This window comes from Trichophyton benhamiae (genome assembly GCF_000151125.1).
Source record: "Trichophyton benhamiae CBS 112371 chromosome Unknown contig00269.3, whole genome shotgun sequence".
Classification (NCBI taxonomy): Eukaryota; Fungi; Ascomycota; class Eurotiomycetes; order Onygenales; family Arthrodermataceae; genus Trichophyton; species Trichophyton benhamiae.
In genome coordinates this window covers 286,074-300,314 of record NW_003315092.1, presented here as the reverse complement: position 1 = coordinate 300,314, position 14,241 = coordinate 286,074, and the positions used below count along the sequence as shown (strand labels likewise).

At 48.1% G+C, this 14,241-nt stretch overlaps 7 protein-coding genes across 7 annotated transcripts; 5 read left to right on the top strand and 2 right to left on the bottom strand.

Annotated features, from left to right (window-relative positions):
• Positions 1-445: 445 nt before the first annotated feature.
• Positions 446-1,262, top strand: ARB_01786 (uncharacterized protein; the record flags this gene model as incomplete). The annotated part of the gene is made up of 2 exons (XM_003011984.1): positions 446-881; positions 952-1,262. The coding sequence occupies 2 exons, from the start codon at positions 446-448 to the stop codon at positions 1,260-1,262; spliced, it is 747 nt and encodes a 248-aa protein (XP_003012030.1).
• A 611-nt stretch (positions 1,263-1,873) lies between these two features.
• ARB_01785 (uncharacterized protein) lies at positions 1,874-3,838 on the bottom strand (the record flags this gene model as incomplete). The annotated part of the gene is made up of 3 exons (XM_003011983.1): positions 1,874-3,104; positions 3,175-3,712; positions 3,784-3,838. The coding sequence occupies 3 exons, from the start codon at positions 3,836-3,838 to the stop codon at positions 1,874-1,876; spliced, it is 1,824 nt and encodes a 607-aa protein (XP_003012029.1).
• A 1,423-nt stretch (positions 3,839-5,261) lies between these two features.
• On the top strand, positions 5,262-5,654 carry ARB_01784 (uncharacterized protein; the record flags this gene model as incomplete). Its single annotated transcript, XM_003011982.1, has 1 exon — positions 5,262-5,654. The coding sequence occupies one exon, from the start codon at positions 5,262-5,264 to the stop codon at positions 5,652-5,654; it is 393 nt and encodes a 130-aa protein (XP_003012028.1).
• Positions 5,655-6,527: 873 nt separating this feature from the next.
• On the top strand, positions 6,528-7,658 carry ARB_01783 (uncharacterized protein; the record flags this gene model as incomplete). Its single annotated transcript, XM_003011981.1, has 6 exons — positions 6,528-6,593; positions 6,650-6,686; positions 6,863-7,159; positions 7,213-7,298; positions 7,353-7,502; positions 7,584-7,658. 6 exons carry the CDS (start codon positions 6,528-6,530, stop codon positions 7,656-7,658), a joined length of 711 nt encoding a protein of 236 aa, XP_003012027.1.
• Positions 7,659-8,017: 359 nt separating this feature from the next.
• Positions 8,018-8,732, top strand: ARB_01782 (uncharacterized protein; the record flags this gene model as incomplete). Its single annotated transcript, XM_003011980.1, has 4 exons — positions 8,018-8,032; positions 8,207-8,248; positions 8,336-8,532; positions 8,606-8,732. The coding sequence occupies 4 exons, from the start codon at positions 8,018-8,020 to the stop codon at positions 8,730-8,732; spliced, it is 381 nt and encodes a 126-aa protein (XP_003012026.1).
• A 426-nt stretch (positions 8,733-9,158) lies between these two features.
• ARB_01781 (RNA exonuclease Rex3, putative) lies at positions 9,159-11,129 on the bottom strand (the record flags this gene model as incomplete). Its single annotated transcript, XM_003011979.1, has 1 exon — positions 9,159-11,129. One exon carries the CDS (start codon positions 11,127-11,129, stop codon positions 9,159-9,161), a length of 1,971 nt encoding a protein of 656 aa, XP_003012025.1.
• Positions 11,130-11,772: 643 nt separating this feature from the next.
• On the top strand, positions 11,773-13,221 carry ARB_01780 (uncharacterized protein; the record flags this gene model as incomplete). The annotated part of the gene is made up of 2 exons (XM_003011978.1): positions 11,773-11,809; positions 11,894-13,221. 2 exons carry the CDS (start codon positions 11,773-11,775, stop codon positions 13,219-13,221), a joined length of 1,365 nt encoding a protein of 454 aa, XP_003012024.1.
• Positions 13,222-14,241: the final 1,020 nt, after the last annotated feature.

Sequence of the window (14,241 nt, the reverse complement as noted above, 5' to 3'; positions counted from 1 at the left end):
GAGCCACTGGTGAACAGAGATTGGCCACTGATATCCAGGGGCAACTCACTCGATACCCATAAAATGCCCAGTGTGAAGTGAAGACAAGCATTGCCGAAAGCTTAGCCTTGGGCCTCTGGAGCCAGCGAGAGGCCTCGAAGGTCACTCTCAGGCCCGGAAGAGGCCAGCCATCAAAGAATAAGATGGAGTCACTGACGCAGGAGGCACATCCTAGCGTGACGATCGAGTCAATGGATGTTCACAGAGGGAGGAAAACGCCGTCACAAGCGGCCAGCTGGTGAAAGAACCAGTTGTCAGGGGGTATATATACCGGTCGAGTTAACCTGGATCTGAAAATGTATCTTCCTCCCTCTTCTTTCCATCAACAACTACAAGCATCATCAGAGACAGATCCTGCTGCATACAGACTTAGACAAAGATAAACGACTTATAAAGCACATCCAAAATGCGTTTCTTTACCGCTACGATATACCTTCTCCTTGCATCTTACGCCTCCGCCAACCCTGTTCCCAAGGACGACTGCAATGATATCCCAGCAGCTCCAAGCACTCTCCCTGCACCACCTCCGCCGCTCCCGTCACAGGCTACTTCCCACCCAACCGGGACACCTGGCCCATCATCATCCATATCCAAAGACAAAATGATCGAAGTCCTGAAGGAGATTGCTCCGGCCTCGGCTAAGGAACCCTGCGTCTCCGCAGCGAAGGCAGAAGGGCAGTGCCGAAGCGCCTCCCAAGCTGCAGAACCAATCATCCACTCCTTTGAAAAATACAAGATCACCTCCAAGCCCGAGATGGCTGCCATCTTGAGTCTTATCGCACTAGAGTCTGGAGAGTTCAAATATCAGAAGAACGTATTCCCTGGTAGACCTGGTCAAGGCAGTAAGTTGAATACTCTATAGTCTCTCTAGTTATAAACAGGAATAACACAGAACTAACCTATCGACCTTAGCTCGAAACATGCAAATGCCTAACTTCAACGCCCTTTATGCCAAGTCGATCCCTGAGCTAGCCGCTAAGATTGGCCCTAAGACGAACAATGTTGACGCGGTTTTGGATATGCTGCTCTCCAAGGACGACTACGACTTTGGATCGGCGGCGTGGTTCTTGACTACCCAGTGTACTCCCGCTGTTAGGACTGCGTTGCAGTCTGGTTCTGAGGAGGGATGGTCCAAGTACTTGACTGAGTGCATTGGAACCACTGCTGCCGATGAGCGGAAGAAATACTGGACTAAGGCGATGGAGAGTGTTAAATCTTTGTAGAACCAAAGATTGGTACAGCTGGAAAGTGCCTACATAGGTTGATCCTACTTGCCCTACAGCCACGATTTACGACTATCATGATTTCAAAGAATGCGAGAAATGAATTAAATTGAGTAAATCCCATTTTATATCTGTCTTGGCTATGTAAACTCCATGTCATGCCTCTAGCAGACGCTTTTTTATCACTTCCGGAAAGGAACATGAGACGTCGGGGATGGGCGAGAAAGGTAAGACATTAAACAAGAACTAGGCAGTAACAATACCATAGTGGAAAAAAGAAAGGCAAAAAATCACCCATAAAAAGCCGAACGCATAGAACTCCGGAACTTCCCACCATGCATCAATCATTGAGCAGCAACAACCAAATAGATATCAACTGAAGCTCAAGCGAAAAAAACACAAACCACACTGCGTCAGGGGAAACAGGGCAATGGGTAAAAGAAAAAAGAAAAAGGCCAGATCAAAAGATTCCGTACACGATTAAATCAAACATGAAGCTCAAGATTTGCGTCTTTGAAAGAGGAATACGATGAACTTCGCCAATAGAGCGGCATTAGACGTCATCAAAAGCCCAGCTTAGCCTGGACCCGGTTGTTTGATTTGCAAGGAGCTCAGATGTTCTTCGCCTTGGCGATATTGCCAGCACTCCCGATTCTTCCACTTGACTTGCGGACTCCACGAGATTCAGTCCGGCTGTCGGCAGTTCGTCTTGGGTTGGACCGCTGCTTGCTCACTCCTAGAACTCCGCTTCCACTCTTTGTGTTGGATGGCGTCTTGGGTTTTGGTGAACCGGAGTCACCAACCCAGTTCTCGACGTCTTCATGGATGTCTATCTCGGGGGTCAGAGCAGCAGAATGGCTAAGGGATCGCTGAGAACTGGAAACAGGGGTCCGTGGAGAAGTAACACGGTTGACAAGAGCTTGGATTTCCTCATCGCTGTCGGCCCGGTTGTTTGAATGGGTTCTGGACAGGCCTCGTCTCGGGGATGCGGCGGCACCTCCTAGACTAGCAGATGGAGTACGGGCGTATGGGTGGTGTCTTGAGTCTTTGCGATGTGACTTTCTTGGTTGTCCTGGAGTTGGGGCAGGAAGGTTCTCATCTGCGTAGCCATTGACACTCTCATTGGTATCAATTTCTCCAAGAGCAGCTCTCTTGGCTTGGTTTCCGTGTGGTGGTGTTGCTGTCTGGCTGCCATTGAGTCTTTGTTTAGAGGATACACGCCCTGGAGTGGTAGGGGTAGGCAGTGAGAGTTTCTCCTTAAGCTGGTCTTCGAACCACCATTCACGGAAACTTCCTTGATTCAGATGGAGCCAATGCTGTTGCGGCCCAACAACCATACCCGGGCGCATGAAGCGCATAAATGCGATAATTTCATTCGCAGTAAATCCATATCGATAAATGAGGTACGCCCCTATTAAGCAGCCAGTTCGTCCAAGCCCAGCCTTGCAGTGAATTGCAATTCCCTTCTCTTTGATTGTGATCATCTCGTGTGCCATCTTGATAAACCGCTTTACCAGTGGGAGGGGTGGGCAGGTTCCGTCTTCGAATATCATGTCGATGTGGTTGATTCCGAGTGCAGTAAAGTACGATGGACTGTACAGTTCGGAGTTGAGCCGTACAACCAGGCCAACATTCCTGGTCGAGAAATGGGTAAGAACATTCTTAAAGGGAACCGGCAGCTCGCTGTCCTGGACCTGCTCAATGGTGGATGGCAAAGCAGCGAATTCAGGGGTGTTTTGAGGAACAACTGCGGTGGGAGAATGTTGCGGCGATGCAAATGCAAGGAAGCTTGGGGTGATCCAGTTGAAATCACCCATATCAACTCGTTCATACTTTTCGTATCTACATTTCTGTTAGTCCTAAACCTGCAGACCGTTCGCTAGCAAATGCGGAGACGAAAACATGAACTTACTCTTCTAGACTGAAGTCCTTGAGCCCGCAAAGGCCTTCCTCTTTGGCCTTCCAGACGCCATATACCACGTCCTGGATAGTAAGGACAAAGTCCGCCTGGCTGTACCCGGCGTCTCTGAATGGCATGTATGGTGGGTCTGCCTGGGCAATCGGGGCCAGTGCGAGGTGAGGAGGCCAGGATTGAATCAGCACCATATAGCAAGCGACGACACATGCAACATTTGCCCTGCTTCGAGAGTCCGGCTTGGTCCACAGAACCACTGGACGATCGGCGTTTTCTGGGTCTCCCAGGATTTCATGAAAGTGTACCGCGAATCTGTACAGGTGTCCGATATGGAAGGGGCCAAAGTCCGCATGGAAAGAATTATACAGGAGTAAACCATCGATATTGAAATAAACGGGGGCCTTGGCCTGGTGCTTTCTGGAGGGAGTACTTGCGCCAGCCCGCCTCTTGCTGGGAGACTTTGGTGGCGCTGCGAGGAACGGAAAGGGAGTATTCTCGGAGGGTGGGCTATGATAAGAAGCCAGGTAAAGGCGATCTAGAAGAGAATGAGCTGAATGACCGCATCTCAAGGGCAGTATATGAATCGGGACATATATATATATATACCTTGAATGTACTCGATCGGAGCACCGTACAACCCAGAGGTCCCTGATGGCGGCATGTTGAGCTAGATCGATCTGTCCTGTACTCAATTGGGATCGAATCTGTAGAAAGAGTATGTGGCAGAAGGTATGGCAAGCTCTTCCTCCGGCAGCAGCGACGACAACAACGGTTTGGGTCCGCGAGATCGTGATATACTGAAGAGAGGCTGTCGCAAGATCAAAGCTGCATTATCGAGGTTATAGATAAACAGTAAGGATGGCGACGGAAGAATAACCTGGTGATAGCGTCGAGAAGAAGGAAAAGGAGAGTAGGAGAGAGTGAATAGAGAGAATAATAAATCCGCGACGAGACAAGGGTGTTGTTTATGTTGTTATGACCTTAATACTATTTATTATGATGTTGATGTTATTGATGTTGTTGTTTTTTTTATTTTTCTTCCTTTTTTCCTTTTTTTCCCAAAAGGGACAGCGAAGGCGCATGGACCACCGCTGCTTGTTATGTTGTCACGTGTCCTATTAAGGTTAGACTCGTCGGTTGACCCAGCAACCGCCCGAGGTGCGGGCTGCTGATTGGACAGATGGCTCTGAGTGGGCCCAGCTGCTGTTTCAGGCTAGCGCGCGGCGGGCGCTAAGACCAAAACAAACACGGAAGCGCCAGGGCAACAAGCTCCTCTTCTATGGCGACGGCGAGGCGACGGCGAGATAAGCGTCCAGGGACGAGAGAGAGGGCGAGACGAGCACGAGATGTGGACGTGGACGAGGTGACGCTGTGTGTCTGGTTTGTGCCACCGGGAATAAAGAGGGGACGACCGTTGGGCACGAGGGTCCCTAGACAGGCACCGGCCGCTTGTTTATCCATGCCGTTTCCTTCCATTGGAATGGTGCAGGTGGGATGCCCGAACCATGGACAGCATCCTCGCCCTTCCATGAAGATACCAAGTTGAGCTACAGGCGGACCCTTTCCTCAGTTCGACGGGAATGCAGGGTTACCAGTGAACATTGGCGTGATCTGTTTCTGGTTCGGCATCCTTGAAACCGACTCCACAAAGCAAGCCTCAGTGGCGAAAGACACATCTGGATGCAAGGAACCATAATCAAGAACCTGACGCTTTGCAGTGATAACACCAAGCCATCGCTTTCTTTACGGTGCGAGAAACAAACAGCAGCAAATGTGCGCTGTTGGAGGCTATCTAGCTGTTAATACTGGCATCAGGCTTGGCCATTGCGTGAACGATACCGTGTCTGCCCCGCCGTGTGCGAAAATATCAAGCCGGCCGCAATAATTCCTCTTCCAAACGCATATCAACGTACCCTGGTTTGCCCCCACGGTAGTCATATTAACCATGGCACAGTCAGGGCAAGCTGCTGATCAGGATTTTCCTTACTCTCTGTATGTTGACTGACGACTGAGACTCAGGTGTTCGTTGCTTGCGCTCATATCCCACTCTGCATATCTTGTTACTCGCTTAGGTGCTAACTGTGATGAATTCATGCAGCACTATATCCGTGCCCCTTCCCACACACCGACTTGCCTCCTCTGCCCTCCGTGCGCTACAGGTAGACCTTGAGCTATCACCGCTGGTCAAGCGCACATTCCGTCTCACAAATCCCGAGTCATCCAGCACCATCACACAACAAACTGAAATACAAGTAAACCGGACAGCAGGGGAACCTAAAACTGGACAGACTGCTACTGACGACAATGTAGATGCCAGTGATGAGAGCTTAACGGTTTTGGAGACTGAATACAGAGCCACTACCAACCGAATGCTGCGTGTGGCGGTAAACGCCTTTATGGACTCTCTAGGCGTTGTCGTCGGCGTGATGGAAGAGCTGGACGTCGACGTCCTAGGCAATGAATTGGGGAAGCCGTAGAACACAGAGCTATAAGAACACCGCTCTCTTAATTGCTTTGATAGGCTTCCACCATTTACCCAAGCACAGTGGCCATTTTGGTGAATTTTCCAATATAACAGCGTAGTCATAAACGTGCATCATAATAAAGTAATCTTCATCAGAACTTTCCCGTAAATAGCACAGATAACTGCTAACTATCCTCTATGCGCAGTGCTATCCATGGCGTGCTTGTACCTTCGCTGCTCTCCTCTCTTCCCTTCCTGCATCCTACCTATCTCCAGCCCAGGGCCCTTCCCAAAGCGGAACGGAGACGGCATTATGTATTTCCGAAAGCGAATCTTACATAATCCCCCATCTCTCACAGCCAGCCAATGGGAGCCACGTATGGAAACCTCGCTTAGCGCTAGCCCCACCCGGCCAGGTATAAATATCTCCAGCCGCCCGCCTTCCTTTGAATTTTTTTTCTCTTTTCTTCTCCAGCTCTCTTTGCCATTATGGCTTAGATCAAGTGTAGTATCTGTTCTTTTCAGTTTAATCTCTGAAAGTATTCTAAGGAATACGAAAGTGATTATTCTTATTTTTGTACCGCGCGATTAGACCTCTGTGCTTGCGCATGTCTTTTCGCACCGTGTCATCGGTCTTACACTACCACCGATCGACGCGAACCCACCTCTTTTTTCATTGATACCTTCGGCTTGCTGAAGTGTTAAAGAAGAGAGATTTGAGCTTTTATCGGGCTTTGGGGCCTTGCTTTGGTTTGATGTCTTGCTGTTGGGCAAAGTTGAGGCTCAAGGACCACTGTTTTGAACCAAGTAACCTGCTGTAAACCATCAACATCTCACAGCATAACCATCACTCACCCACCCTTTCACCCAATACAAACTGCCCAAGATGATTGACTCGTCTATCTTCGAGAGCTTACAGTTGAAAATCGATGAAGAGTCCAAGATCCGTGATGTATGCTTCTAGAGTATCTATCTCTCTTCTCAGCTCGAACTAACCAAAATAACCAGGAAATTCAAGATATCGTCCAGGAGCTTTCTAAGCGAGGTGACCTCTTCGTTCACTCTGTGTCTACGTTCCCAAGGCTAACGGGGTATCACTGGAACAGGCAGAGCTGTTCAGGCGCTTCTCTCACGAGCTCACTCTACGCCCCCATCTCAAAGTAGGCTCACTTCTCCGTTATGCTAATAGACGCGTCTGCACATGCTGATACCACCCCGAAGTAAACCCTATCCTTGATGATGCCACAAGAGAAATCTCAGCACAGCGAGAGGACATCGTCAAGCTGGTGACTGTTGCCTCAAAGCACCCCTTCTACAAATATAACCACCTCTGGAGTAAAGAGTTGCAGAACCTGGTATTGACATCTGTCTCTTTTCATGGTGTATTATATACCCCTGCTGACATGCCAGAACAGGTCTTCTCGATCGAGTTCTGCAGCTGGCTCGGCGGCATGAAAGGAGTCGTCAGCGACAACACGACCTTCATGACCATTGAAGACGTGGGGAAGTTCCTTGCCGGTTTGTAGACATACTCTCCCATGATCTGAGGCAGTGGCTAACTCTAATAATAGTTCCAGTCAATCTGAAGGACCAGGATGCCTTCCACCTTACGATCGAAGAGTATTTGCATGCTCTTATCTCTCTTGTTGAGGAGCTGGTAGGCCATTTTAATCCCTCAATACTTAATTGTAGTTACTAACTAGAAACACAGTCTCGACTCGCTGTCAATTCAGTCACCCTTGGCGATTATACTCGGCCTCTACAAATCCATACCTTTATCTCTGACCTTCACGCAGGGTTCCAGCTCCTGAATCTTAAGAATGATTCATTGAGAAAGAGAAGTGACGGGATCAAATATAACGTGCGTATGACCCAAATCAAACCATAAGGTTATCAACCACAGATTTACTGCACAGACTTACTGATGGATCTATGGATATAGGTCAAAAAGGTTGAGGACGTAGTGTATGATCTGTCTCTCCGAAACTTGATTCCCAAGAAGGGAGCCAACGAGTAACTGTAACAACTAGCGCTATTACTGTGGTCTCTACTCTCTCATAGTTTTATTCCCGTGGCGCTCAGGCATACAGTAGCAAAGGAACGAATCATTCAGACAGTCTAATAACTTTTCCAAGCATCTGGAAGTTTTCATGCTTGCCCATCGCTTCTTACGTCCAAGTAGAAATATGCTTTTATATCTACACGTGACTATATTAGCCCTAACCCTATTTCACCCACGCCAAGAGTTCATCCTCATGTCGTAAATTTCATGAAAAATCGAAGAAGATCTTTAAACCACCACGCCAATACAACAACTCCGCAGGATATTCACCTCTTTGCGGTCTATCCCAGTCACATACATCCACCGTCGTCACAATGGCTCCCACAACTGTACGTCTACCTGTTGAGAATTGCTTTGCTGTTCCCCCTTGAAGTCGATCTCGGAATTCGTCCCTCCCCGGAGGGCGAATAAAAAAGATCTTCAAGAAGACGACAATATGCCACAATGGGAGCAGTAGGCTAACTCATCCTCACCCGCCTTGGGTGGTTTATTATAATTCATAGGCCCGTTCTGCCAAAAACAGACAGCAAAAGGTCACCAAGAAGGTACATTATTTGCTCTTTTCTTGAACTATGCTCGTTAGGGCAGAAGCAAACTCGTTGGAGATCGCATTCTAATGGCAATTGATACAGTACATCATCAATGCTTCTCAACCCGCCAACGACAAGATCTTCGATGTCTCTGCCTTCGAGAAGTTCCTTCACGATAGGATCAAGGTTGAGGGCCGTGTAGGCAACCTTGGCGAATCTGTTCAGATCTCCCAGGTTGGTGACGGCAAGATTGAGGTCATCACTCACATTCCTTTCTCCGGCCGATACCTCAAGTACTTGTGCGTTGTCCCCTGAAAAATTTCTGTATCTTATCCCATACATCAATACTGACTGGCATTCTTCTGAATTTAGGACGAAGAAGTTCCTCAAGAAGCAGCAGCTCCGTGACTGGCTTCGCGTTGTCTCCGCCTCCAAGGGTGTCTACGAGCTCCGATTCTACAACATTGTCCAGGATGAGGCTGAGGAGGATGACGAGTAAATAGAACGACGGAATGACCTCTTATTTTTCCCATTAAAAGTTTAGGCCATTTGCGTTCTATAGGTGGATGGGCCATTCGAGCTTTGATGAAGGACTTTAGAGGAGAGGGAGGATGTTACTTGTGACTGGATGGAGAAATCTGATCCTACCAATCTATGATATCTAGCACCCTGCTTATGAGCTTTATGGTTGATACTGAAGCTTGCGTGATGCGCATCTCTTCTCTATAATTCAATATAATCGGCTCTTTGGCCTCGACGCTCTCCTTTTCGCTAATTTTTAAACAACCAATTAGCTGCAGCGATAGAACTTTGAAGTATTGATACTATGTTTATGGTTGTCGGTCTTAATACCGGAGAGTAATCTAGGATGTTATGTGCAATAGGGGTGGTGTACAGCTGATAAAGTAAAAAGGTTCATGCACCACTAGGTGCCATCCATAGCCTTCCTCTTCACACCAAAGCCAGCATCTGAAGCCCAGGGTCCTTGGGAGACTCCATTACCTGCCGGACTCAACAACTCCCCATCACGAATAGTCCAACCTGAGCGTTTCAGAGCTTTCCACTTCTCACCTACTTTGTACCTCACCAGGTCTCCGGTAGCTTTAGTGTCTTCTATGGAATCATGCCCTTCAGTACCTCCACCAGCTTGTATATCTCGCCCAAGGTGCTTCTTTGTGAGAGCTCGAAGACCGTTTCGCATTGGCAAGCCTGCTGGGTGTGGATATAACAGCACAGTGTCAACGATAGTAGGATGGATAATGCGACAAACATTAAGGTCATTGTCCAAAGCATGGCCAATGAGAGGCGTTTCTGGTTGTAGGTGTTGGAAAAGCAACTCCCTTGCAGTTGCAGGAGAGTCAACCATTTCAAGGTTATTAGTTGACTTGGAATCATGCTTTTTCGTTGTGGCAGTGGATGCTTGCTCAGTCTTATAAGGTGTAGCTTTAGCAAATTGTTCGGATCGAATGCCCGAATAGCGAGTATTAAGGTCTAATATCTCTCCTATTGGCCTCACCAAAACATCAACCAGCAATTTACCTTCCGGCCAGGTTATCGCAGTTAGGCGAATCATCTCAAGTCCTAACGTGGTATACCCCATTTCACAATCAATGCAGACCGGTGGCAGGATTTTTTTGCCCGGTTGCCGCGGTGTTCGTTCAAACTGCATTGTAGCCGCTAATCGCTTCATATCAGTGACCTTGAACACGTGGGAATCTACCTTTGTGCATCCTGTAGATTTTCCAACAGGTTCTTTACAGCAAGGATAGTAAAACTCTTTCTGTCCCACTATGTGCTCTGTTTTCTGCTTTGGCGGCCGAATCGGCCTTGCATAGTGATAGACACATGGGCCTGATGACGTTAAGGCACCATCAGATCTCCTGCCTGGGAAGACTTGGAACCTCCCATTACATCGGTCACATTTCTCCCACCCTTGTGACGCCTCTATTCCGCGCTTTGCAGCAGTAATTTCATCCATTGATGGAGGAATCATGACATATTCAAGCTCTTTCAAATCTCTGGTAGAAGCATAGAGCGTTGAGAGGACTAATTTCTCCTCTTCAGCTGCTAATCCAGTTGATAAAGGTTTCGGTGGCGAGCCTTCTGGCTTTATCGTTTTTGGTGAGTCTTCTGTTCGGAGGAAAGCTGTCACAGTCTCTTGCCATTCCTGCTGTTTCATCTTTGCCAGTTTCACTATACGTAGTTTAACGACATTCGAATAGACAGCCGGCGACTCTTTCGCAATTTTTTCTTCTTCATCCAAGGCCATCGAAACCAACTCATCAGCGGAGAGAATCATGCACCTTTTGGACGGGTCAACGGATTTCTTCAGCTCCTCGTTAAGGCGTACCATCACGCTGTGCAATTTGACTAGGATTGACGTGCGAATTACATGCGTTGCCGGAGGTTTAGACAAGTGTCTTGGATTGAGAGTCTCTTTCTTTATTTGCCTCCTTTGCATGACAGACGGGGTATCTGACTTCCTTTTATCATGGTCCTCTGCCAAAGGCTCTGCAACATTTGCACGGGTAGCAGTGCGGTTGACTAGAGGAGGAGACACTCGTCTCCCTAATGAGTTAAGGTTGCCCTTACTCCTAGGGGGTGAGGATTTTGGCCGTTCCGCAACTGTTGTAGAAGTACGTTCAACCACAGCAGCGTCGATTTCCTGACCGGAAGATCCACCCATGGTCCCTCCATCGTCATATAAACGCTGCCTCTTCCTAATGGGTTCGTCTATATTTTCAGGCCGTGGATTCGCTCTCTCTTTGGAATCAGCGGTTGACGGAAAGGTGGCTGCATTCCTCACCTCTTGATGTGAGAATATACAATTTATGACGGTGCACTGGTCATTTTGGGGGCAAGGGACTGCGCTGAACAACCCCAGTGAGCTAAACATTGTATCGTCTCCTCACAACTCAAAATAACGGAGGCGTAGCTTTAAGCTCAAGTCCCATGGAGGGTCTGATATGCTCAAAGCATAGGAGTACGGCAATCGATGTCTAGCGAGGCTGAAGGAAGAGAGAACTGCCACTGTTTTGCGGAGCAACTTTACATGGCAAGGATAGGGAAAGGGTATCAACGACCGGGCCCGTGTCTCATATTCCTGGCTGCGGTGAGAGAACTATATATTAAGCTCGCCCTATGCGGCGAGTTGGGGCATCGGGTAAATACCCGGCACTTTCTTCACGGTGGAGCGGTGCGATCACTTTAGGGGCATACACAGCAGCCAACTGAGAATAAATAAGGCAGAAGAATACGTGTATTAACGGGTTATCAAATACAGACGATAGTAGAATATGTGTTGGGAGTGCGTTGGTCACCGAAGCTGACGTCTGGAAAAAGTGGATTGACGTCTCGCCTGAAATGCAAACAATACAAACAACGCAAACAACGCAAACAAACTTCCGTTAATTCCTTCCTTATCTCCGTAGGCTCCGGCGATTCCAACAGCACAACAAAATATAAAGATCCCAAGGGTGGATGTTACAAGCCATCATTCTCCATCCAGTTATACACAAGCAATTCTTGTTTTGTTAGTTATGGAAGAAGGCGGTCAGTATCCAAATGATTCGAAGGGTGAGCACCTTTGCGTCCTAATTCATGGGTGAGTGATCGTGGGAGCGTGATACAACAATATCAAGGAACGAAGGCTAACTTCAGGCGTCAGGCTATGGGGTAATCCATCACACCTTAACTATATCGTATCCTCTTTGCGGGAAAAGTACGGCGAATCATCACTGCAGATACTATGCCCCAAAAGCAATGCGGGAAATCTCACATATGACGGTATCGATCTGGGTGGAGAGCGGGTAGCCCACGAAGTGGAGGAAGCAATCAAGGGCTCCGCCGAGCAGGGATGCAAGATTCGCAAAATGAGTGTGGTAGGATATTCATTGGGTGGACTGATAGCTCGATATGCTATCGGTTTACTCTATGCAAAAGGTTACTTTGAGGATATTGAACCTGTCAACTTTACCACATTTGCCTCACCACACGTCGGTGTGAGAAGCCCTGCAAGGACAAGCCATTTTTGGAATGTGCTGGGTGCTCGATGTGTATCGACTTCAGGCCGACAGCTATTCATGATCGATTCGTTCCGTGACACTGGAAAACCGCTTCTCAGTATCCTTGCTACCCCCGGAAGCATATTTATGCTTGCGCTTGCGAAATTTAGACACCGAACCCTATATGCAAACGCCATCAATGATTTGAGCGCAGTTTATTACACAACCGCAATATCCAGGATAGATCCCTTTACACAAGTGGATGATCTCTCTATAAGCTATGTTGATGGTTACGCGCCGATAGTCATTGACCCCGATCAACCAATACTCATCAAGCCGAAATCTCAATCATTACTTGGCCAGTTAACCTCCTCTGCCTACTCGATGATAACGGTATTCTCATTTCGACTGGCTGTATTCACCGTCATTGGATTTGTTTCGGTATTATTCCTAATAAATGCAGCCTATCAAACAATTCGGAGTGAGAAACGCATCCGCCTGCATGAACAAGGTAAATCCGGGGTAATTTACAATACCTATAGGGTTCCACTGATCATGAAGGGATTCCGGAATGCCGTTGAGGACATGTACGAAACCGCAAATGCAGCACAGAAGCCGGAGTATATATCAGGGTCGACTTCGGCTACCAACGAGAGGCCTCATGATATGAATGGCGAAACCCCAGCGCCTGCGCAGCCTCTACCTGCCGTAGCAACAGCATATACTGCAACAAAACCGCTTCAAAGCACTGATAACAACACTACCCACAAGTCTAGAGAAGCTACGTTTCCTACTCTTGCCTTGACTGCTGCTCAATTCCAAATTATTGATAATCTCGATGCTGTCGGGTTCCGCAAATACCCGGTACACATCCATCAGGTTCGGCATAGCCATGCAGCCATCATTGTTAGGTCACCTCGAGAATCATTTAAGGAAGGGAAGATCATTGTGAGACACTGGTTGGAGAAAGAATTCTGCATCTAATGCCTGTATGCGTATGGCTTCTCTTTACTCCGTGTTAGCGAGAATCCACGTACAACCGACTCCACTCTGAACGGCAAAGCCACTACTACTCAAACCTTTACCCTCATTTTTCGATATTCCACCCAGGGCGGTAGCTCCCGTAGAGTACCGTACCGGCCCCAAAACGGGAGAAATAAAATGGAGACTCAGGTCCTGTACAAGGGTTCTCTGCAACTCCCTGACCACCCCAATCACCAGCCACTGCATCCCGGACCTAACACGAAATAATTTGTACACCTTCACCCATATACCCTTGCAGTTGTGCACGGATTTCCAACACGATTAGGAAAGCGGTCTGATTTACACCCGACACTTATAGGTGGGAAGTTTCTGTGCTGGTTTCCCGTATATGCAACATATAGATCAGTCGGAACATTATAACGATGGCCAACCAACAGTGTACTAGGCCCACTCCATATCCTTGACCTCACTACACAATGTTTTGCATTTTGCTGATTTAATAATTGCTGTTACAGTTGTTACATTGTTGTGGAGAACCTTGTACGATAATAAACATTAGAGATAGATGTATAGATATATGGATAGAGTACTCCGTACTCCGTACAGGCGATCTCAATGAGCATTTACTCCGTGGAACGCAGCTCTTACGCCTGCAGACCAGCGCCATCATACCCAGCGTACTTGCACAGTGGCTGGGCTACCCCTGGCTGCCAGGCCCCCAGACGCCTCCGAGGAAGCGGCGTCGTGAAAAACTAAGAGGGCCAAGCCCGCATTAGTCAGACATCCCTGGCCACCCCCCCCCCCCCGGTCCACTTAAGCTCGTGGTCCAACCACTCAGGCCGTGTATTTGCCGTCCTTGGCGGGATGTAAGTTTATTGACGTCATAGAGGAGCCGCATGGTTCAAAACGCATCCATCCACCGTGTAACATCCACGTCGAATACTTTTTCCGCGCTCGGGTGGTAGCGAAGACAGGTCGGGTATACCTACTCAGCGGAGCGGCAGCGAGGATGGCAAATAA